Raw genomic sequence first — 23,908 nt, forward strand, 5'->3', positions numbered from 1 at the left:
TTAAGTACCAGGCAGAAAGGTTTCACCTGACAGCAGGCTATGCCAGGGGAATCAAAAAGTGCAAGAAGTCAGCTTTTCTGAAGGCCAGTTCCTACTGTACAAAGCAGAGATATTTACCATCTCACATACTGAAAAGAAACACAAAGGCGGCGGCTTAGGTAAACACAGAAAACAACGAAGGAACACAGCAACTCTCAACATCTACTCATATACATTGCATCAACTGCCTTGAAGCATCTGCCAGCCTTCCTCAGAAACAGAAATAATACCAAAATGAGCAGAAATACCTTTAACAGGTGTGCTAGTATAGATATTATACAATTTGTTTGCATGGCTGAACTCTATAATCTCTTATTTTAGTTTTACATACACCCAATGAAAACACTTTTACCAGGCTCTGCAGCTCATTATCAAAATGCAATGCAAGTCAACAAACTTGTTCTCAAAGTTTTTCCCATTTCCCTGAGGTCACAGAAGGAGAAGCAGCAAATCTCAGTTTTCTACATTAAGTTTCTCAGCAAAGCAATGTTTGGTTTTCACCAACCAGTGATAAAGACTCTTTGGTTTAAAGAACACCAACTATCTCCATTAAACAGATGCATCTTGGATGAAGAGCCAACAGCATGACTCAAATCTGGGTTAAAGTTGGCCTCTTTTATTGTTTCTTCAGACTTCATCACTGCAGACAATGAGCCAAACAACCAACAGGTACAGGCCATAAGTAAAACGCCCAAGACCTGATTTATTTTTAGTATATAATAAACACACAGGATACCACTCATCAAAAAAGCAAAACATGGCTTTTGTTGCTAGAAAAATGACTTCTGCCATGAATTTTTTCTGCCTTAAAAATGGGAAACACAGCACTGTACAGTCCTGAAGAGACCAGCACTTCCAGCCTCGAGCTTTCCACTCCTGGATTCTGCACATTTGTACACCTGCAGCTCAGCAGATGTAAGACATCCTCAGCGCAGGGCAAGCAGGAAATTCTTCTTCCAGATAGGTGATCAGTAACCCAAAAGGGCTCACGCTGGTAGCACTGACATCCTACAAATGAGCTCCTCAGACCCATAATGAGTCTTAAGAGTTTTGTCTTGATTAACAGCTGCTCTCTCACAACTCCCTCACCTTGCCCTTCTTCAGAGAGAATCTCAGGTTTCTGTGTCTAAAGACAAGGTGTATTTTCAACACAAAGCCTGCACAGCAGCATAACACACACATTTATTTGCACTGGCAGTATCACAGTCAGCCTACATGAAACTCTTTCTAACCTCTGGACATCCATTAATCAGCTCAGCTCCAGAAGCCACTTTCTCTCCCACTCGGTCAATCTCTTCTCACACCAAGACTTGATAGCAAGCAGCACCCAAGAGCCCAACAGAAAAGCAACCACAAAGGAGTCAAAACAAACCAGAGATCCCTTAAAACAAACAATCCACTTCTACACACCGTGGGCCAACAGCCAGAGTCCCCCTCCCCACACAAGCTCTCCTACCTGTCTGAGGCCCTTCAGTAATTTCTTCCTTTTCCCAAGGTGCTGACAAAGATTGCGATCGTTTTCTCGGTCAGAGCTGTACTGGTGGTGGTGAAGTCTGTTCTTTTTCGGAAGATATGACAGCCCATTGGTAAGTGCTTCCCGTTTCTTCTTGGCCAGAGGATTCTGCCGCTTCTCCACGCGTTCCTGAGGTTTCAGAGCCACGTCCTTCTGCAAAGGAAGAGAAGAAAAACTGGTCAAAATATAGCTGGGATCTGGTCAGCCCTCTTCAAGCAGCAATTTCCAGAGCGACCATCTGAGCACACTCAAGGCAACGCTACAGTCACCAGAAGACAAAACAATCCTCACTGACCTCCAGGTAAACAAGAGTCAGCCGAACGCTAAATAAAACATGTGAGTGCACAGCTTCAGATTTCATACCATGAACCTCATAATTCTCTGACGTGTCACGCATCCACTGAGCATGCATTTAGAAGACAACATATGTTTATAACATTTAACAATTCCCTTCTATTTAAACAAGCCTTGGCCCTTCACATTTCTTTGTACTTATTTCTTTTGACTTCTACTTGACAGAACAAGGCAAGAGCTGACCTAAAGCCAATTAATGTCAATGAATCTCAGTTGCCTTCAGTTGATTCTTCCTCAAGCCTGACCTCAGTACATTTCCAAATCTCAAGGAAAAAAAACATCAAAAGAACAACTTCCATGGTCGTATTTGCACGCTTTGAAAGTGACCCTTCTTTAAACTCCAGAATCAACATCTGTCTATAAAAAAAAACACTCACATCTCATGTAACCTGAACACAACCTCTGATACTCAGCCTTCAGTTACTGTATTTTCTTCCTGATATCCTGCAACCATTTTTTGTTTTAAATAAGTGCTAATTCCCCAATTATACAGAATGAATGGCAGAGGAAGATGGAGGAATCACAACGGGTCCTTGGGAGATGCTGCTGGGAGAGTGGACATGACAACACATATTGGGCTTTTAATGAATGCAATCAGCTGAATCCCATCCTCTCCAAGAACTGCATGCATAAGAATACAGTATTCCTTCATAAGGACACACTACTTCAATAGGCTAACACTATAAGCATCTCCTACTAACATTCCTGGCAGCTTTGACTAAAAGCTCTCTGCCCTGCACCATGAAGTGCTGTGATATTGTGAGCCTCCATGCTTTTTTTTTTTTTTTTTTTTTTTTTATCATCACTTAATACTGTATTTGACAGCAGGACAAGCTGGGAGAAACCAATTGGTGGACTGGACCCTGTGTCACACTGAGACTCAAGTTTAGGAGAGTATAATTCCAATTATGCTATATTTAAATTAAAAAAATGCCTACAAGCAAACAACAGTTTGCCTTTAATTAAAGAATGCTCCCCAAATGCACAAGAACGTCATAAAATTCATAACTGAAACCAACATGACGATTAATTAAACCGAAGCCAGCAAATTTTCCAATCTGGTATTGGATAAAAGAAGAATTTCACATGCATTACAGATGGACAGCAGCTGTAAGACTTTCTCTGACTTTCTGAACCACTCCCCATCACATTTGTGCTCCAGATCCTTCATCACTGTATCACAGAACAGCCACACACCTTATGATAATTGCCAGCACACTGCTATATTTTTTTCAGCTTGGTACCAAAAAAATCCATTGCTTTATGAACAGCACATCATACCAGTGCAGGGGTTCAAACGCAGAGCTCATGTTTGTAAACAGAAAGAAAAACAAAGAAAAGGGGAGGAACCTTCCAGAAGAAAATAAACATTCTCCTAATGATTAAATTGCTTTGTGGGATTTTTTTTTTCCTTTTTTTTTTTTTTTTTTTTTTTCCCCCTGCAGCTGAAGATCTCAATGAAACAGTGGCAGGTTTCCAGAAGCTTATAAAACGTCTAATGGGAATAACACCACCACCAAGAAATTACCAGCTGCCATTAGCTTTACAGAGGGTACAAGATGGGTCAAATTTTGCAGAAGACTCCAGGCATGCCTGCCTTAACCATCCCTGTAAGACTCCCACGTTGTAGCCAACCTCACCAATAATTTCAGGTTTCATGGTCTGTCAGACCTACAGGAAGGTTTGGCTCACACGAGCACTGGGCCATGGGAATGCACAAACATACCTACAACAAAGATAAGCAACACCAAGGCCACAAATCCTTCTGCTCTCTATGAAAACAGCATATCTGCAGGAACAACCTGCAGAAGTCTCCAAAAAATAAGATGCAAAAAGAACAGAAGGCAGCTCCATACACACACAGCTTGTCATTCTGCAGACTGCGGCCCCTAAACGCACCTTGGTAGATGGGTTTACTATGAAATTTAGACACAAAGACTGGTGTTTAGACAACTGGGGTCCTCCAGAACTGCTAGATGCTTTCCGCCAGCTGACATTGCTGCAGAGAAAATTACAGAGCACTGTGGGTCAAAACCTCCTATTATCCAACTGTACCACAGAGCCTCTCGTCGCATTCAACAGACACAATTTGGTGCCTAAAATACACTTATTTGCTTGCTCCAAATCTGTATCTGCAGACTGGACTCCAACAGCACACATTAAAGCTTGGAGACACGCAGGCAGGATCCACTACAACCAGCTCTAATAGCAGCCACTGCTCTGTCAATCTCACTCCTCAGGGTGCAAATGGCCCCGGACCATTCCGGCACACTGAGTGCACACGAGGCTGCAGAGGATGGGCACAGATTCTGCCCCCTGGGAAGGAAGCACTCTGCTGGGAACACAGCCCTGCACAAACCACTTCCTCACTCTGACCTTTCTCATCCCATTCCTATCTTTCTGTTGTTGAGACAGGACAACAGCCGTACCGCGCCGCGTGCTACTTTAGTCAGCACAGTCTTAATTATGGACTTTAGGCATCGTCATGATTAGAGTAATAAGCTGCAATTACTCTAAGGTGACAGGGCTGCACAGACCTTATCTACATAGATAAGATGCAGTAATATTTCACATCGAGGCATATTTCTAAGCAGCTGCCACGGAGCTGATTTGAGCACACCCTGCAAACGATGCATTCCAACTTTAATGTAAGCTTTCTTCCTCTCCTGCCAGTACACAGACCCACACATTATTAAACAAATCATACAAACATATTAGGCACGGTTTAAAACAACCTTATTCGGAGATATCTTTCATCAGTAAAGTGCCTTAAGTGTATCAGGAAGGTGACTTACACGTATAAATATGTAATTACATACAATTCCACAAAAAAGTGCATTAATATTTATGAGTGTACCGTACCATCTAAAAAAAATAATCCCTTTGTTTTGCTTCTGTTGGGCACACTCATCAACCCAACATCTTTGCATCATGGAGAAGAGCTGCCCTGCTAACAGGTCCTGTCATAACACTGACGAGTGGGAGGCTCTGCCATCATCACAGCTCCCACTAACAGCACCAGTCCCAACCCCAGCCCTGCACTGGTGCAGGAGGAGAAGCAGCTGCTTGGGTACAACAGGTTAATTCTACTCCCAGGAGGCTTGAAGGACACACAGCACTCTCACTGAGCACTAAAGCCTCCAGCAAGCCATGCCTTACTTATTTCAGGAAAGTCCATCTTCCTCCTACCTAAGTGACAGCTTATTAATTAGACATCAGGTCCCCAGTGGCAGCCAAGCATTTCTTCAGACAGCCTCGATCTCCTCAAGTCATCATTAAAGTCCATTTTTCTGATCCTAGTGTTGTAAGAACTTACTTTCTGAATTCATGCTGAACGTGAGCCCAGGTATTATTATTTTTCTAAAATGAAAGTATATTACAGTGTGCAAGTAGTGTAGTAAGTAATAACCGTGTCAGGCCAAAACTGTATTCCAATTATTTGCTTGTCAGGCTCCTGCTAGTTCACAATAGCTTTGTGTAAGAGCCTAAGAGTTTACCTCAATAATAAATAATAATATTTATTTATTATTAATAATAAATTTAGATATAAATTTCAATATTAAATAACCTCAATAATAAAATTAGATATAAAGAATTAAGAGACTTCTCTTAAACACCCCAAACTACTCCATAGCCACGAAATATCAGCGTTCTCTAGAACAACTGGTTTGAAACACCACCAGCCCAACCCCATCTTGAGTGCATGCATTTTCAGCCTGAAACCATGCACCTCTATCATCAAATCACATTGCAATGAAAGTACCTCTGGAGCCCATGATAGAATCAGAGAACCACAGACTGGCTTGGGTTGGAAGGGACCTTACAGCCCACCCAGTTCCAAGCCTTGCATGGGCTGGGTGACCCCCAGCTCAGTCTGCCCAGCACCCACCCATGGCCTGGGGCACCTCCAGGAATGGGGCACCTCCAGGAATGGGGCACCTCCAGGAATGGGGCACCCAGAGCTCTGGGCAAGAGGGGAGTTGTGAATCTTACTGGGTTTTCTGTTAAATTTGGGAAGAACTTTTAAAGCTGATGGATGAAAGTGCCTTAAGACTTCAATCCTTCCCTCTCTCCGTAATTCCTTATTTTCCTTCTGGCAGTAACATCAAGATGTAAAGGTCTGAGAACAAGGCAGTGAGTAGACCCCACAATCTTTCATAATCAGAAAATAAAATGCTTATAATAATCATTTTGCTTCCCTCCAGATAAGATAGCTAAACACACTGTGCCTTCTTCTGAATGCACAGTTAACTCCTCAGAAGTGTTTATCTGAGGGGAAATAAACTATGAATCCTCCTAAAACACCACTGGAGAGAAAGGAAGGCAGGTATACAGCACAGTGCAAAAGAGAGGACTCACCAGTGTGGCAGTGATGGCATTTTAGGACTTCAGGGCCCGGTGAGGATGTCACCCGGTCTGGGCACAGCAGCCCATTTGCTCATCCCATTTGCCATTTTTCCAAGTTCCAAGACCTCAGCAGAAAGATTTAATCTAGCTTCGTTTGTTGCCTTTGTTTCCATGAAATTACAATTTGTTGCCTTCTGCACGTGTCTCAAATCTGAAAAAAGTGTTGTGCAAAAGGGGCTGTGCAACAAACTGAAGACGGAACGCCGTCCCAGCCTGCAGGGCTGTACGTGGTGCTTACAGATGAAGGCAAAACAATAGAAATGCAAGTTGCTGTCTGCTCGAGATATGTTTTATAAAAGCTTCTGTAGCAAACAGATTGCTTTGATTTTTCATCCCAACGTCATTTGTTAACAACATCATTGATAAACAGACGGCAGCTTTTCAGGTTCTGCTGATTTGAACTGCACACACAAAAAAGCAGCACTGAAGGCACATTACTGAGGTTATGAAGTCAAGGACCTGGAAGTTATGAAAGGCCAGGACCGAGGCTGCAACCACCACCCGAATTCAGCCCTCCCGCTCACAGGCGTTACGATACAATCTTTAATTACATGATGGCACGCCATTATTTCCCCCTGCAGAATGGAAGGTGCTCGGTTAATGAGCAGCCACTCAGCATTTTGTTTTCACCTTTTTGTTCAACATGTGGATGTTTACTCAGGCTCCATTCAAACCCTCTTCTGAATGCACGGTTATTAATTTCCTCAAGGGCTTTTTGCACAACCTCTCGCTGTAGCATCGGATGCTCAACAAACACCACCAATATAGACCTAAAGGCAGCTCAGCCAGAGGAGCATATTTCACTCTTTGTATTTCAGAGGTGGAACGCACAGCCCTGACGTGTTCAGGTCAGCAACGTCTGCTAATTTTAAGCACCCACTAGGAAGCGACTGGGATTTGATTTCTCAAAGAACTCAGCCCCACAGAGCACTTTATCTAATGAAGGACAGCTTTCATTGATTGCAGCAGTAACTGGGAGCACCGAGCTCTCCTGCAAATCAGGCTTTTGCAAGACCCAGATAATATAAGGACACAGATAATGGCTATTTCTAAAATACATCATTTGATGGCCTCCCTCAATGCCACGTATTAAACGTGAGATGGAAGAAGAGCTAAAAACGGGGCTCTAGTTACATTTAACCAATCTAAGCAAGAGGAATACCTGCTGTAATCCTCACTGTATGTCTACCAGCTTTGGAAGCATCTCCTGGACACCAGACCTTACCAGGTGATCTAAAAGGAGTATTTCACACAGCAAAACAAACAGCCCCAGACAGAATTTTAACCAACGCATCATTCCTTTCCTAAACATACAGAGTTTGGACCCAGATACTCTTTTTCTCAACAATTTAATGACACTTCTTACCTCAAATCAGATCTGGGTTGTTCGTTCGTGATTAATTACACAATTGCATAATATTGGTTCTTTGCTTTACCCAAACAACTTTCTCACGTTTAATTAAACCAACCACTTACATGTGTGTCTAAGCCTCACTGCATTCAATGGGATTTTAGCAATATTAAACACGTTCTTATCTTACAAGCTTTCACCCTGATGTGATAAAAAGCATGTTTAAAATGAAGTTTCTGTAAGTATTTGAGTACGAAAGATTAAAACTTCCTCCTACACATCACCTTTCACAACAGCAGAACATAACTGCTCAAGTGTTCAAAGCCACTCAGGTCAACAAAACAGCAGCAGCAATGTAGAGAAGAGCAAATGGACATTCAGATGTGTTCATCACCAGGCATACAGACACTGCACAAAACAGGCGTACAGATGGAGCACTTCTGCTAAGGTCTGCTCCCTCATCTCCTCCCTTTGAAACAGGCTGCCAGCCTGAGCCAGGCTGTGGATGCCCCATCCCTGCAGGCATTCAAGGCCAGGCTGGATGTGGCTCTGGGCAGCCTGGGCTGCTGGTTGGTGACCCTGCACATAGCAGGGGATTGGAACTGGATGAGCACTGTGCTCCTTTACTACCCAAGCCATTCTGTGATTTCTGTCATGCTGGGGCAGGATTTGGGTCCCACATCTGAGTGCTGTTGGCAGACAGGACTCACCCCAATGCTCTGCATAATTACACCTCCATGGCCATCCCACACACACAGCCCTTGCAGCAAAGGGAAAGCTACTCCTGCTTTAAGGGTTGGGCCTTCAGTAAATGTGCTCAATATACCCTGTGAGCAGCACAGGGTCCTCACAGACTGTTTACTGTCATTCTCTGAGGAATGAAAAGAAAGGGAGAAAGACTGCAGAGAGCAAATCCATCCCCAGAAGTGCTCGCTTTAAATCCTGCTGCCAACACTGAGGGCTGCACTGCTCTCCTGCTCCATTATCGTCAGAGATAGGCACAGGGAAGCAAGCATTTACCCAGCACCCAACAAAAGGTGAATTTGTTCCTTTTGCTAATTGCACATTCACAGTAACAATCCCATCGCTGCACACAGCGCCTTTATTCCACGCAGCCAAGCCATGCACAGCAACACCTTAATTTGATGCAAAAAACTCATTCATAGGGACAAGCCAGAGAGGCTCTATACTGGGGACACCACAGAGGAGGTGAGATTTGCTGCCATGTTACCTTTGAGAATCTGATTTCCAAGAACTGACACAAGAAAAGCTCTGAGACAACACAGGTAAAGGCAGCTAGGATATGGACTGCCGTAACACAGGCAGAGAATTGACATGCAAACACGTGTGCTTATTGCTGTACTGGAAACGAACAAAATGACAACACAAATGAGCAAAGAGGAGATTTAGAAGAACTTCTCACAAAGTCATCATAAGGTTACAATTAGTGTCTTTTTTAATGTAATTTTGAAACAACTCTCTTCCATCTCACGGGCCAAGAAGTCCAACTACTTGCAAGACCACCTCTTCTCTTTTCAAAGCTCCTGTTGCCCAATATTCCTCCTCTTTCTCTCTCTTGGAAGCTCTTAACTCTACTGCTGTTCTCAGCACATGGCATACAACCTCACACAAAAGATTCACAGAGACATTTAAAAATGAAATGATGGTAATTAGAGAATGAGGAGAGAGAAGGAGAGGAACAGAAGGTGCAGAGATAGAAGTGCATCACTTGAGACGAGCTTTGTAATACGCTTCATTAGGAAAAGGATCAGAACCTTTGTGCAATGAGAGAAAAAACAACAGCTCAACTCTTCTGCAAATGAAACCTCCTTCTAGCACTCAGCCTGAAAAAAAAATAAAATAGAAAAGAACAAAACTTTTAAGACAGAGAGCAATACGTAACCTTTCCATTTGCAGGCTTATTCTTCCCTTAGGAAACAGATAGACTGAAGATAAATTCGATGATCAAAAAACCAGAGGGATTACATTCTTGTAGAGTGCCTATCATTGGCAAATCCCACTCTGCAGCTCAGAAGCGCAGCTTAACATAACAGACCAGATTTATCATTGCCTGTCCTTCTCACCACTTACAAAGCAGCTGCAAGTTGCTCCCATCTCAAGAGTCCTCGTTCACATTCACAGGTGAAATAAATGCCAGGATTATTTTGTTGTTCCTTTACAAAGCTATAAAACACCGAATCAGGAGCAGACAGTCAAGGCCCACCGCAGCACCGCCACGTGTATTTTCTGTCTTTGCTCCCCTGCTCCTGCTAACACATCAAATCCTTGCAGCAAAGCATTCATTGCAGCCCAGTGGCTGCTCTGAAATCTACCAGGCATCAGCCAAAGAGCACCAGGTGCCCTCAGCCCATTCCTAGGAGGGCAAACACAGTTCCTCCCTTCTGTTTCAGATGCATAATGTGTTCAGTGTGAATACATAGAAAAGGAAAAGCAAGGATGATGACACCAATCAGTTTTGTTACAGGGCACAGACCCCATAAAGCTGTCTCATACACCTGAGAAAACATCATTTACAGCTGAGCCAGGCTGAAAATACAGCGCTTCCTGCAAATACTCAAAGCTGCTCTGTGGGCAGATCTTTTAAAGGATGCTTCAGTTTAGATGTTCAGAGCAACTCAGCAGCTGGAAAAGCAATTTCTGCGATGCTTCTTGTTTATAGCCACCTAGAAGCAACAAATTCAACTTAGCAGGGATGCAGTCAGGAGATCCGCAGCTCCCAGACACAGCATCTCAAGTCAAGAGCTTTCCTAATGCCTCCAGCAAACTTGAGAGGAGTCACAAAAACTGTGAATGATACGGCATGAGCAATGCTTAGATTCACAGCACGCTTTATCGTATATCAGGCTGTCTCGACTGAACCTGTAACCATTTCTCCTGTAAAAAGCATCCGAGCTGCTGTCTCTCTGTAAAAATTTGCCTAGAGCAGAAAGCAGATAAAGCTCTGCAACGTATCTCTGGAGAGCTGCGGAATATCTTGAAGAGAATTAGAACCTTCCCAGGTATCAGCCTGCGCTCAGAAGGAAACCTTTCCTATTGAAGATTTGTTTTCTAAGCTGCTTGTTGGTGCTGGTATCCAAATCTCCCCTGTCTGATCTTATCACAGCTTGTACCCTGCCAGGCACAGGATTACAGCTGGCTGGACTGACGCTGTGTTATTAACGTGGGCACTTGGGGGATGCTCAAAATTCCTCATCTTCCACTGTCTCTGCGTGACCCGCAGCAAGTAAGCCGAGCCCCAGTCCACAAAGCAAGTATTCAGGGGCCGAAAACTATTTAATTCCCATTGAGTGATTTTCCAAAGGAAATAAATGGCTCTGAGAATTCGGGCCTTTACCCTTCCGTGCACTGGTGCTCATGTGTAAAATGGAAGTAAGACCACATCCTATTTCATCTGTGCCTCATAATGCTAAATACTTAACGAGGTAAAGGGATCGGGTACTGCAGGAACAAAGGGGCCACGCACACACATGGGAGAAGCAAACACTGCCAAGGTTCCTTCCAGTGGAGGGAGCATTCAGCAGCTCAAACGGGGTGCTGAGGGGACACACAGGTGCTCCTCCCAAGGCCACAGGCTCCCAAGGCACGCAGAATCTGGAGCAGTTTCAGTGCTGGCATTAAATCCTGTGTAAGCAGTGTCCCTGCATACAGACCCCTATGGATGCAGGCAGCAGTGGTGTGGGAGGAGACCCCAGTGAGGAACGAGGGGCATATGACTTAAAAGAAGGAATCTGAGAAAAAGGCCATTTTTTTCCTCACTTCCGCAGTCAGTCCCCCATTCCCTACCCTATTTTATACCTTGTGTTTCTAAAGCACTCCGTATAAAATTTAAGTCCAGGGCAGAAAATAAATCCAAACCAACACGCCAAAATGCACTCAAGCTCTGCTGTTTTATTATGAGGCAAAAAATGACCTCAAAAACCTGGACTAAACAAACGCCTGGAGTGAAAAAGATGGAATAAATTAAAGGATATAATTATGGCTGGGAAAAGGGGGAAGGAAGGAGGTCACTCAATAGGATGAAAGACGGATTTGAGAAATAGGAAATGAAAGGAGGTGTCAGCTTGAATCAGGCAGGCTGAAAACTGCTGCTGATGTTGAGTGACATACTGAGACTTTCCAATTGCAAACTCTTTTTCTAATAAGCTGCAAATTCACCTCTACGCTTTTACTTTGATCTTAATGCAAATGTTTTATAATGGACAGATTTAATGATGTTCAGGTGCTTATTGGTTCTATCGGACTTGATACAGGAATCAATCTCCCCCTTTAGAAAGCTTGGGTTAATGGCAAAGTTTATTAAACTGCACGCAGTCATTCAGAAAAGATCAATAGAGACATGATTACAGAGCAACCAGAGGATTAAACATGAGATTTATCACAAAATTAAACTGAATTAAATGTTCTCTGATAGCACTTGAAATGCTGTCGATACTCTTAGCTCATAATCTATGCTTTCTGTGTTTACTTAGCAGGCAGCAAGGATGTCCGACTCAAGAAAATGACTATAATGTAAAAAAAAATAAGCTGCAAAGATTTGCTGAGAGCATTAAACCTCACCTACGAGGCCATTATTTCTTCCTGTGGGAAGATCAAAAGCACTTGGCTTCTTTGCCCATTCCCTATTTCAGGATGAGGATGCAGCCCATGGATGCGCCGCACTTCTGCGCCCACTGCGGTCTTTATCTCATTCAGGACAACATCACTTGGAATTCCTGCATTCTTGATGAGCTCACTAAAACCACGTGCCAGCCTTCCTACTTCATCACCCTCCCTACCTCACACTGACAGCCTCCCTGCGCTCACAGAACCCTCCCTACCCAGGCCAGCACAGCTCACTGCGAGCTTCCCTTATGTTCTCCTCCCCATAAAATCACAGCTGTGAGGATCACAGCCAGAAGCACCAGCACCACTGCCTGGGGAAAGAGAAAAAAAATCCAAAACAAAACACAGGACCATTTCACACACAGAAGCCACGTTCAGACCCTGCCCTTCTGGGACATGATCCATCTCTGCAACAGAGCTGGAATTTCCCAGACCCCGCTGCGTCCTGAGATCTGCTGTCAGAGTCACATGCAGAGATTACTGCCATCTGCACTGCAATCATGTGGTTGGCCTGGTTTTGAGGACCAAAACCTCAACTCTCAGCAGGGAAAAAGGGGGATGGAAGGGAGGAGAGGGAACTCGTGAGCACACAAAGGAACCGATGCAAAGCAACAAACATCACCACCTCAACTTCCATTAATCCTGAATGCTTTCCTTTGTATTTCTGTGGTTTTCTGAAATGGTCACAATGTGCAAAACTCAGCTGAGGAGCTCCTGCAAGTTACACTCAACAAGCAAGCAGGCCTGAGGATGTCAGTCTGCAGGGTGCTTTTCTCCTTCCTGGCCTTCAGAAATAGGTGGTACCTATTATCCCCTTCCACCCAAAGCTTAAGAGACCTCAATAATAAGCACAACCATCCAAAGGCAAATAAAGCAGCCCAAACAAAAAAAAAAAAAAAAAAAAAAGCTGAAAATTCCCTCATTGACTATCATGAATTGAATTTTTACTGACTTAGGGAGGCTAAGCTGCTTTCTAAACAGACTCAGCTGTCCCCAGCGTGCTTTGCAGAATTCAATCCAGTAATCCAATCCCAGATGCATTACGTGAAATCTTATTTCTCCAAGCTCTAGAAAGAACAAGCAAAAGGCAGTCTTTAGGAACATTAATTTGCCAGTAAATGCTAACAGAGCCAATTCTGATTTCCTGGCGTTTTTTGGTGGCTTTTTTTTTTTTTTTTTTTTTAAGGGGGGTGGGGGAATAAAACAACTGCTGCTGAAGGACTACATCCCCTCGTTATAACCTCACTTGTGGATAGACAAGATACCATGGAACATGTACCCTGAAATTAGCCCAGCATGTGCTGCCCCAATAAACAAATCCTCAGAAACTAGATTAGAGTCATTCCCAATAGGTTTCCAGTGCAGAAATCACTACCAGTTCTATCCAGAAAACGAAAATCTCTGTAATATCTAATAAATGGACCAAAACAGCTAAATGAATAGCAGGGCAATCGCACAGCATGTTCCAGCAGCAACCAATGAAGCTACAGTCAATACGCACAGTGGCTGTTAAATTTTACATCAATACCATCACACAATTAAGCCACTGAATGCCTGAGCAGAATAGCAAAACCCTCGAGCTCAGGGGCTGCATGCACCACAAAGGGAAGCGGCGTTCACCACAGTCCTTCAGCACTAAGGGAAAGCCCGAGTTTATCGGTGCCTCCCCACATTGCATGGGAAGCTCCACACACAGCTCTGCATTAATAATGCCCGAGTGCTGGCAGTCCCTGATGCTAACCCCAAGCGGCAGCTGCTTTGCTGGGAGGGCCAGGGCTGGGCTGGCAGCTGCACGAGACCCTGGAGTCTGGTTCTATCAGCATCCCGCTGCCCCACATACCTGCACTGCTCAGCCCCACTGCCCTTCAAAAGAAGGGCTGCCATTTCCACTCAAGTCACTTCCAACAGGAGACCCATCCGTGTTCCTCATGCCCCAGCCACAGAGCTTGGGAAGAGGGGAGCCAGCTCTGCTCCACGCACACAGCCAGGTGACACACTGGGGCATACTGGATGTCAGCGGGGAAGTTCCTCACAGAAAGAGTGATGAGGTGCTGGAACAGCTGCCCAGAGGCTGCGGATACTTCGTCCCTGGAGGAGCTCAAGGCCAGGTTGGATGGGGCCCTGGGCAGCCTGGTCTGGTATAAGATATGAAGGTTGGCAGAGGGGGTGGACCTTGATGATTTTTGGGGTTCATTCCAACCCAGGCCATTCTACGTTAGAGTTCAAGGGGCTTCTGTGGCACCAGAACAGCTTTTTCCTCAAAAAGCTGCTGCTCTGTGCTTTATTAATTTAATGGCTGGGATAATAAATTTGTCAGGAATGACAAAGAAATCCCCTGGAAGCTGGAACGTTCAGGTGTCATTGAAACTACCTCTATTTAGCAAACAGATGAATGCCTTGCACTGAAGACAGGAGCATGATGAAGTATCTGTCACAGCCTCACCATCTCAGCCCTCAGTAACACAGGTAGCTCTCATGGCTCTTTTCATACAGCTGTAAAGATGATCTTGATGTGAAAGCAGAACAGCAAGTGAAAACTCAACTGATGAAGTGGCTGATAAACCACAGCCGCCAATGCAGCCTTCTACGCTCACTGAGTCGCCCACGCCTGAGTTTCATAACCAAACTCACTGAAATTTTACAGCCAGAAGACAGAACAGATTTGTTTTCCTGACTTACTGACATTAAGCTACACGTGTAAGAGGATGCGTGTATTTATCATACAGTGGGAGTGGTTCTTAGAGGTCTTCTCATCTTTGCTTTCTGGAGTGCGGTCTGTTAGGACATAGGACACATTAGGAAGAAGCACAGAAACTCCTGCTACCCAGCTTTGGCAGCTGAACACTTGTGTCAAACTTATCCAGGAGGACACAGTGGAGATGGAAAGGTTGAGGAATAGCAGAGATCAAATTGCCTCAAGTCCATTTGCAGCTCACAGGGCATCAGAAAAAGCTTAGGGCTGCATGAGACATCACCTGCAATTCTTACACTGTGGATTTCTGCTCTTTAGATCAATACACCGACTAGGAAACCCGGTCTGCCCACTGACATGAAGAAGTTGTGAAGTTTCCAAGCAAGTGTGGAGGAGGGCAGGCCGCTCTCAGCACGCACCCAGCTGAGCACGAGCACACAGCACCATTTGGGAGGCAACTTTATGTGCTCTTAGTAGTAGATTAATGAATGTAATTACCTAACATTGCGGCTGCGAATGCCGCAAAACTGTAATTTATAGCATGCTGTAAAGTTCTAATGTGTTTTTATGTCCATAAGCTGCTTAACCATAATCTAATGCATTTGTACATGAACACCCTCCTAAGTGGCTCTCAGCTAAGCAGCAAGCACTAGTCCCCCTTGTCTGTGTGCTTCTGCTTTATGTCTTGATAAACCAACCTTTCACGTTGGGCATCTGAGGAGAAGCAGCTGCTAATGACACAAATAATTTCAGAGCCAGCGTTAAGAGCTTCCTTCCTTATTGCATGGAACAGCCCCCAGCTGGCCAAGGCTGCACACTGACGAAGAAGGACCAGCCTCCACAGAGTTAAAACAGCAGTGATGATGTCACTGGTGAAAGAACCGACCGCTGGCCAGCTGGAAAGCCAGAACTGAGCCCACCTTTACTCTCACTTCCATGCTTTCAGTTTCCATCCATCCTCTGACCAACCTCCACATCCAGGTGACAACAACATCTACCTACAGCCACGTCAGTGAACCACCTCCACCCAGGCACCTCCTCTCCTCCTGCAGGAGCTGCTGCTGGCCAGGCAATGCCCACCTGGCATCACCTCTGCTGCAGAGGGGAGATGTGGGCAGGCTCCTGAAGCACACGCTTGTTGCCACTAACTCATTTAGGCAAACCATTTAACTTCTTTATGCCCTTGCTTAACCATCTGTAAAATGGGACTAATAATAAACCTCGGAGGGATTTAGTAAGGCTTAATTAAATGGTTTGTAAAGTGCTTTGAGATCCTCAGGAGAAATGTGCTGTGCAAGTGCAAATTATTATTATTGTTACAGTGCTTTCTACTTCCAACACAGTTAAATATTAATGATCCAGTCCTCCTAATGCCCACTGCTACAACTGCCCAGAACAGTCATTTTCTTAAAAAGACACAGGACCAAGTGGCAGGACATTCCCTTCTTGCTCTTCTGTAAGCAGTCTTAAAGAGCAGATAGGAGCAAATACTGCAATACACATTAACCTGAGGACGTGGATCCCCAGTGGCTGAGTTCCACGTGCAGTCACCTCAGAGTCAAACTGTAACAACAATTCCCACCATCGAATTGCACAGTGTTCATATTGCAACGTACCATAAAGACCTTCACACGCAGTCAGTGCCACAGCTAGCACAGAATGAATGCATTACAAATGTACCCCTATGCAGAGATTGCAGCCTGAGCGATGTGACTGAGCTCCATCTTGTCAGAAAGAACATCATCCTGTTAATAGGACCGCTGTGGCGTGGGGGCAGGGTTGGGGTTACACGTTGGGTTTTCAATAAGATGTCTATTGTGATCCAGCAGAAACGATCTGCAAATTGCCTGCAGGCAAAAACAACAAATCAGCCGCAATCCCTCCGCTTTTGTCAGCATCTTCCAGGCCAACCTCAAACAGAGAGATGAGAAAACTGGACTTATGACTTCAGGTCATACGAGTTGAATGGAGGTGACCTAGTTTGCAATGGATTGCTGCCCGCTTACCTTTTCAGCTCATTTACTCTCATGTCAAACTGCCAGTGCAGGTGCAGCCACTTCACTCCCAAACAATGAATTCTTACCTCTTTGCAATGCAGGACACAGGTTTGTGTTGTGGCTTAACCCAGCAAGCAGCCGAACACCACGATGCCCTCTGCTCACTGCCCCCAAGGAGAGAACTGCAAACCAAATACGAGGGTTGCTCCAAAAGTAATGCCTCTGATCCCGGGCATGCTCCTATCACTCTGTAACAACCAACACATCCGAGAGCCATTAACACTGCCTGAGTTGAAACCAGGACATTCAGCTCTAGGAGAACCCAAAATCACCACTGGCTGTCAAACCACGTTCTTAATATTCCTCTGAGTTTGGATACAGAAGCACACACCAGAAGAACAATCAGGCATCAAGTACTGCCAAGCACGAAGGTACCAGAACTACCCGTGCAACCTCAGATGGTCTCCACTTTGGAACAGCAGAACGGTACAATTTTTCATTACATGGCAGTTATATTTTAAATTTCACTGCAATAATAATACCTAGCATATAATTAGGTGATAACTACTGACAATGAAGTGCAAGCAAGTCTTTCTCAGTCTTCTCCACTATGAATGGGCCTATCTCAAGAAAACACTAAGTTGATTAAAAAAAAAAGATTAAAAAGCACTTCTAATTTACTTATCACATTATAGGACCCCAAACACAACTGGAGAACAGAAAATAAAAGGAAGATAGAAAAGTCCAATGCATTTATTCCCAGGCAGCCTGGGGGCAGGTGGGTGCCACGTGAAGGTGGGGAGAGCAGCTTAGTGCTACCAGGAGCCGCAGGATGCTCTCATCCAGAGCACATCTCACACAGGCAATCCTACAGGCCACAAATTAGAAAGGGAAGATTTGTGACTATTTTATGCTTGTAATAATTTCACACCCATCAACTTCGACCTAAGGATTCCTACATATTTCAGTGTTTAATTTATTTTGCCTTCTAGTGTTCTTAAATAAGGGAGGAATTTTATTGCTCTGGATGACATCTTTATGACAACTGAAACTCAGCTTCATTTATAGGGGGATTTCTGCACCTGAAATGCCAATTAGTGCTTGTGCCCACAGTAGGTACCCACAGCTGCAGAAGTATAGCTGAGAGCTGTGCATGCAAGCATTGCCTACATGGACAGGACAACATCTTTTTCAAAACTCAAATATACTGTGCTTTTGCCTCTAAAATAAATGGCCCTAATCCTGCTCCATAATTAAAACCCACCTCTGTCTGACAGAATGCTGTGATTGTGTGTCCTAAATGAAGGATGAAGAATGACCTCACCAGGCACAGTGATGGCCAAGGCACCCCACCACTGCCTCTCCTTACTCTGCTCTCAGGGGGCACTCATGACATCCCCCACCAGCCCATGATGCCCCCCACCCCTGTTGGACTGCACTCTCCACACACCTGACCCTAACAGTGCTGTACCTGCTCCACACCATCTGCTTGCAGCCTCTGCAGAAGCTTTGCAAATAAATAAAGAGCTCCCAATGTTTTCTCCGTGCAGACTCCAAACCATCCATCAAGTTGTTTACATCCCGGAGAGAGATATGCACCTTTATCATTACAAGAGCCATCTGCAGAAATGGGATGAGCACGCAGGCATCGTAAATCTTACCCTCAAAAAAGGCTTCCCTTACAAGGATGGGTTTTGTCACAAGGAAACCACCCACCAATGCCCCAGGTAAAGGCTTTAAGGGACCCAGGTCCTCAAGAGAAGGCCCAAAAAGCAAAGGGGTTTCACAGCACTCAGTGTGGGACACAGGGAGGCTGGCAGCAGCATGCTGCTCAGCAGAGAAACTGCAGTCCTCAAGCACTCTCAAGGCTGGGCAACCTCTGCCAAGTCTCTATGCTTGCTGGAAAGCTCCCTGCCCAGCCTCTGTTTTCTCATCTTAATGAGAAATTAGGTGAGTATGTAGGCCTGACCTAATGAGCCCACAACCAGAACTGTGCTTAAGGGGGAGAAAAAAGCAGAAAGCAGCATCCCACATCAGCAAGCACCCCAAGTGGACCTAGCCTTGATTTGCTTTGAAAGCTGCTTTTCTGTTTATCTGCTGAAGTAAATTAATAAAAACAGAATTTGCTCCTGTCAACTTCTACCCTCTTGCTTCCTTTCCAGAGAGGCATAGTCTCTCACAAGCAAAAATCATTTCTCTCTCATCACAGTGCTTAGACAAAATAAACCACACAAGGAAAGTGGGATGTGCAAAAATATGGATTTAAAGTAAAGCCTGGACCTCAGTCCAGGAGATTAGAGATGGAAGCTTTTATGCACAGTCTTCCCACGTGCCATATAAGAAGAGCTAAGGACAGCAATAACACGAAGAGGCCACTGAACCCAGGAAGCATAGCAAGACATACCCTGTACTTCAGTTTTCTTACCCTGTCAAAAGCACGTTGTCTCCTGAGTAGCAGAGACAATAAATATCCCTGGTACATAACAGCAACATTCAAAGCATCTTTGCTACCTCCCCGAGCCTTCCTGGAGCACTGATAACCAAAATGATAAAGACCAAACTACAGCACCGTCAATAAAAGGAGCTCAATGGAGAGGATAAGGCTTTCTGCACTCAATGTGTTTCCTTTCCTTTACAACAGCTCCATTCCACAGCTGCAGTTTATTTCTGCATTATGCCTGTGTATGCATGAGATTCAGGATACAAAACATGGAGAAAAGGTGATGATTCCTGTCGCTGTAGATGAGGAGGCCATCGATTGCCACTCAGCCCATATGGCAAACCAGCTGGAAGTGCCAGTGAAGGAGCTGATGCTGGGGAAAGCAGTTTGAATCAAACAGAACAATATACCTGCCTTCAGGAGTGCATTTGGAAGAAAATATGAAAATTCAGTTTGACTATCCAACCATTCCGGACAATTTATCAAATTGAGAGGAGAAACATTTTATCAAGTCCCTCTGTTTAAAGGCTCTGTGTTGTCATCTCAAGTTATAGATTGCCTCTCTTTAATCTGCAGAGCTATGATGTTTCCGTGGCATTGACATTTGCCTCTCAGGCATATCAGTTCTCTGTTTGTTTCAAGCAGGAGCTGCTCCTTTTGTCTGCCCTTTAAATGTTTAAAAAGATTCAAACTGGATTAGAGAAAAAAAAAAATAAGAAAACCCACAATACTTCCTGGATTTATGTGGTTTTTTTTTGGATGTGCATCTGGATGCTGTAACCAATCAGATAAGTGCCTTAGTTCCCTCCAGGGAGGTCTTATTGAGTTTTTATTCACTTATTTATTTCTCCTTGTTTAGCCTCCCAAGCACCAATACGCTTGTACCAATGTCTCAAGCTTCAGCTCCCATTAAGGAAAGAAAAAGCCTGCAAATGTGATCAGCCTTGGAGATTTACCAGGATGAGAGAGCTTCTGAGCCTTCTACTCCTCTCTCAAAACATTTGGTCTGACTGCAGGCACAGTGCTCTCCTCCCAGCTCTGCTTCATGCAGTCTGAAGATCACCGACAGCGTCTCACACTGACATCTCATAGGTGGAAAAGAGAACCGCAGCACTGAGCAACGAAGGCCAAGAATGAGTGGAAGAGCAATGAAGACTGCAACCTTCATCTTCCAAGACAGCCCCAAGCTCTGTACAAGTACTCCCCCTGACCCATACTTACTGACCTTCTCCTTCTGCTCCAGGCAGGGAAACACTTCAGTGCACATTTAGACCAATGCTCAGCTTTCATTCAACAAACTGTAGGTTTCTTTACGTGGAAAGGCTCCAATTCTGACATCTAAAAACCATCTTAGTAGACTTCTCTATTTTAACAGGTGCAGAATTGTTCTCAAAAATAAGTTCTCCGCTCCAACAAGCCTGGAGTCTGGAGAAATGTGCCATACTAATAGAAGTAGCATCTCCACCCCATATAAGAGCCACCTCTCCTGCCACAAGCTCAGCAGTCCAGCAGAGCAGCAGCTCCAAGCACTGAATGAATCCTGACAGCAGCCAGGAGCAGCCTGCAAACAAACACTGCCATCCCACCATCTGCTCTGATCCCCAACAAGAACACACTGAGTTTCTCCCCAGCTGAAAGGCACATTCAGACCTTACACAGATGGAATAATTCCATCAGTAACACTGATTTATGTCTGGGGTTTTATGCCTAGAACAAGGTAGGTGACCCCGTGACTGCGCTGGGATTTTTCCCAAGGTTAGACAAGGCAGAGCAAAGCGTAGGGAGCAGAACCATTCATGCGTTATTCATGAGCTATTAGCTTTCCCAGCATGGAAGAAACAGAAAATACCCATAGATCGTAACTTCCTGGAAGTAAAGGTCATCACAAACATCCCAGCTCTGGATTCCAGGTGTAAGACACACAAATTCAGAGCCTGCTGACTCAGCTGCAACCTGGAGACCACTGAGACCATGGCTGTGCTCAGGAAACCAGCACCTACCAAATTCATCCACACACATGGAAAGCACCCCAACACTAACAGCCCTGCAGTGACAAGCCACCTGATTTGTCTAAATTCAGCACAACTCCAAGTGCTTATCAACAGCTGTGAAAAACAAAGAGCAAGAAGATATTTACACCGTCAGCAAAAAATCCATTCCCTCGTCCACATAAGGGATCGCACGACACGTTCCAAAGAATCAGTTTACCACAGAAGACAGCAAATCAGATATAAACACAAGAGTTTACAGAACCCAGGCTGGATTAGGGGGAAAGAGCTGGAGTGTGTCAGTCACGTGTGTGAGATCAAAGCAGGGCTTCCTGTGCCTGGGGGCAGACAGAAACACGCTGTGCTCTGCTTACCCTTCCTTCCTGCACAGGGGTAGTGAAAACAAACAAACCGAAAGCACAAACAAAATGCCACCTTTGATTTTATTTGCTCCTGAATTTGGTCGCTTTAGTCGAGTCCTGCAGGCTGTGTTGGATGCACACGGCAAGGAAAGAGCACGCAGTGCACAAAGGACCAAGGGAACGATGAACACCCGGTGTGATTTCCCATTTAGCTTTCTTGCATTTCTGATATTTGTTTTCATTCTACAGAGATATTAAGGCAATCTTCTTCCAAGGCAGAACTATCTGTTTAACTCCAGAGACAAAGGAAAAACAAAGCCCACAGCGATGCTCATTGCAATAACTGAAGTAATGCACAAATGTCTTTGCTTTAAGATTCTAGCTCAGTCAACAGTGTATTTAGATGGATCAACTCTGCCTTGCAGTCTCGCATCTCGAAAAGAACAAGCTGAGAGGAAGGCAAGCTTTTGTTCTTAAAACCATGTAAAACATCTCCATCTGAGCAGTTCAGCCACAGAAGAACTGCACTTACTGGGAAATCCTGCACCCTATCTCCTTATGAATGAATAGAAATGTGATGATGCCTGCACTAGAATCTACCTAAAAACCATCTGGATGTTGCCACTGTGATTATTTCATGCATAGGAAGCATATTCAGAGCTCACACCAAGAAGAGGAGGGACACGAAGGAGGACAGAAGGCCAACATGGGGTCAGCACTCAGTCGCAGCAGCATTACAGGGGAAAGGCAGCTTTAGGAGCAGCCAATGCCAAAAGTGTCCAGAAGGGCCCAGAAATTCACAGATGTGACTGTGCCATCAACAGCTATTGTGCAGATAAATGCAATTAATGATTTGCCATCAGACATTAGCCTGCAGTCTCCTGGAAACAGCAGCTGAATTCTTTTTAAATAACCTTTTCCTCAAGATTTAGGAATACCTGCCAGTAGCTTAGATTTCGCAAGGTTTTAAGTAGGACTTCTGTGTCAGGCAATGCTTCTTGCCTCTCCTTTTCATTGTGTGCAGTCTGTAAGAACATTTCAGCACTTGTCCTCGTTAACTGGGACTGGTGGCACTTCCAGGGCTCCCATGGAAAAATTGGGTGGGACAGGCTGGAATGGCTGCAGTTACATCATCCTAAACCCATGCTCTTAGGACAAAAAAAATCAGAACATCTTAAAGGCTAGGAAAAGGCCTTTTTTTTTTTTTTTTATTCCTCCTAACAGTCTTTAATGACCCTAAAATGGAATAATACAAAACTACCCTATTCCTCCTATCCGTTACGGTCACCTTCCAGTATGTCACTACCTGCCCGTTGATCTTCCTGCCTCTGTTTGCTCAGGAGGCAGAAGCATTACCACGACAACTGCTGAAGGACATCAGTAGACTTATAATGACATCAGGCTATCTTACTTCTAGTAATCTCCACAGAACAGTCTGAAGTGGACCCCGTTACCTCCAGACAAAACAGCTTACAGACTTCTGTTCAGCACGGTCAGAAGGGATTCCAGCATCTGTCACTAGCAGGATTTCCACATCAGCTCAGAAGAAAAAGATTAATCTGAGTATAGTTCTCCACTTTCCTTCATTTCTCAATGCAACATACGGATCTAGTAATGCACATGGACTCAATATGTATCAGTCATAAAGCAGATGAACTGCACAGCTCCTCTCTTCCCTCTCCCTTCTGCTTCCATGCAGAAAATTAAAGATCGACAGTTTCACAGCCTATGCCAAAACCACTGGCTCAGATGATGAGTGAAACACCTCTTTTGGAGGATTAACATGGAATAGATGGCAAAGGAATGCAATTACATTTCGGTTTCAGTGACATTAAGAATGAAGAGCATCCTTAGTTTGGGGAACCTGGCAGTATCAAAACTTTGTTTGTTGATTAAAAAAAAATAAAGAGAAAAAGATAACATGAAATTGCTGTTCATGTAAACATTCAGCTCTGTGCTAACAGTGGTCTAAAAGCTGCCATGGTGCTTTTCAGGAAGAAGCAATGAGTGCATCTCTCTGGTACAGGCCCAAGTACGATGGTTGGGATGTTCTCCACGAAGCACAGAGGGGCTCCATTGTGAGCACTGCTGGAAGAGAAATGGGGGCCCTTGGGAACACTGCAAATGGTCACAGGGCTATGA

General features: G+C 44.6%; 1 protein-coding gene across 2 annotated transcripts in view; it reads right to left on the reverse strand.

Moving 5' to 3' along the window:
- Positions 1–23,908, reverse strand: part of AUTS2 (activator of transcription and developmental regulator AUTS2) — a gene marked incomplete at both ends in the record, with an annotated part of 659,789 nt that overhangs the window by 504,174 nt on the left and 131,707 nt on the right. For both annotated transcript variants that reach the window (XM_079545344.1, XM_079545343.1), the window contains one exon: positions 1,496–1,705. In XM_079545344.1, coding sequence (XP_079401470.1) covers positions 1,496–1,705 — 210 coding nt within the window. The remainder of the gene's footprint in view (positions 1–1,495; positions 1,706–23,908) is intronic.

This window comes from Tetrao urogallus (assembly GCF_951394365.1).
Source record: "Tetrao urogallus genome assembly, chromosome: 20".
Lineage (NCBI taxonomy): Eukaryota > Metazoa > Chordata > Aves > Galliformes > Phasianidae > Tetrao > Tetrao urogallus.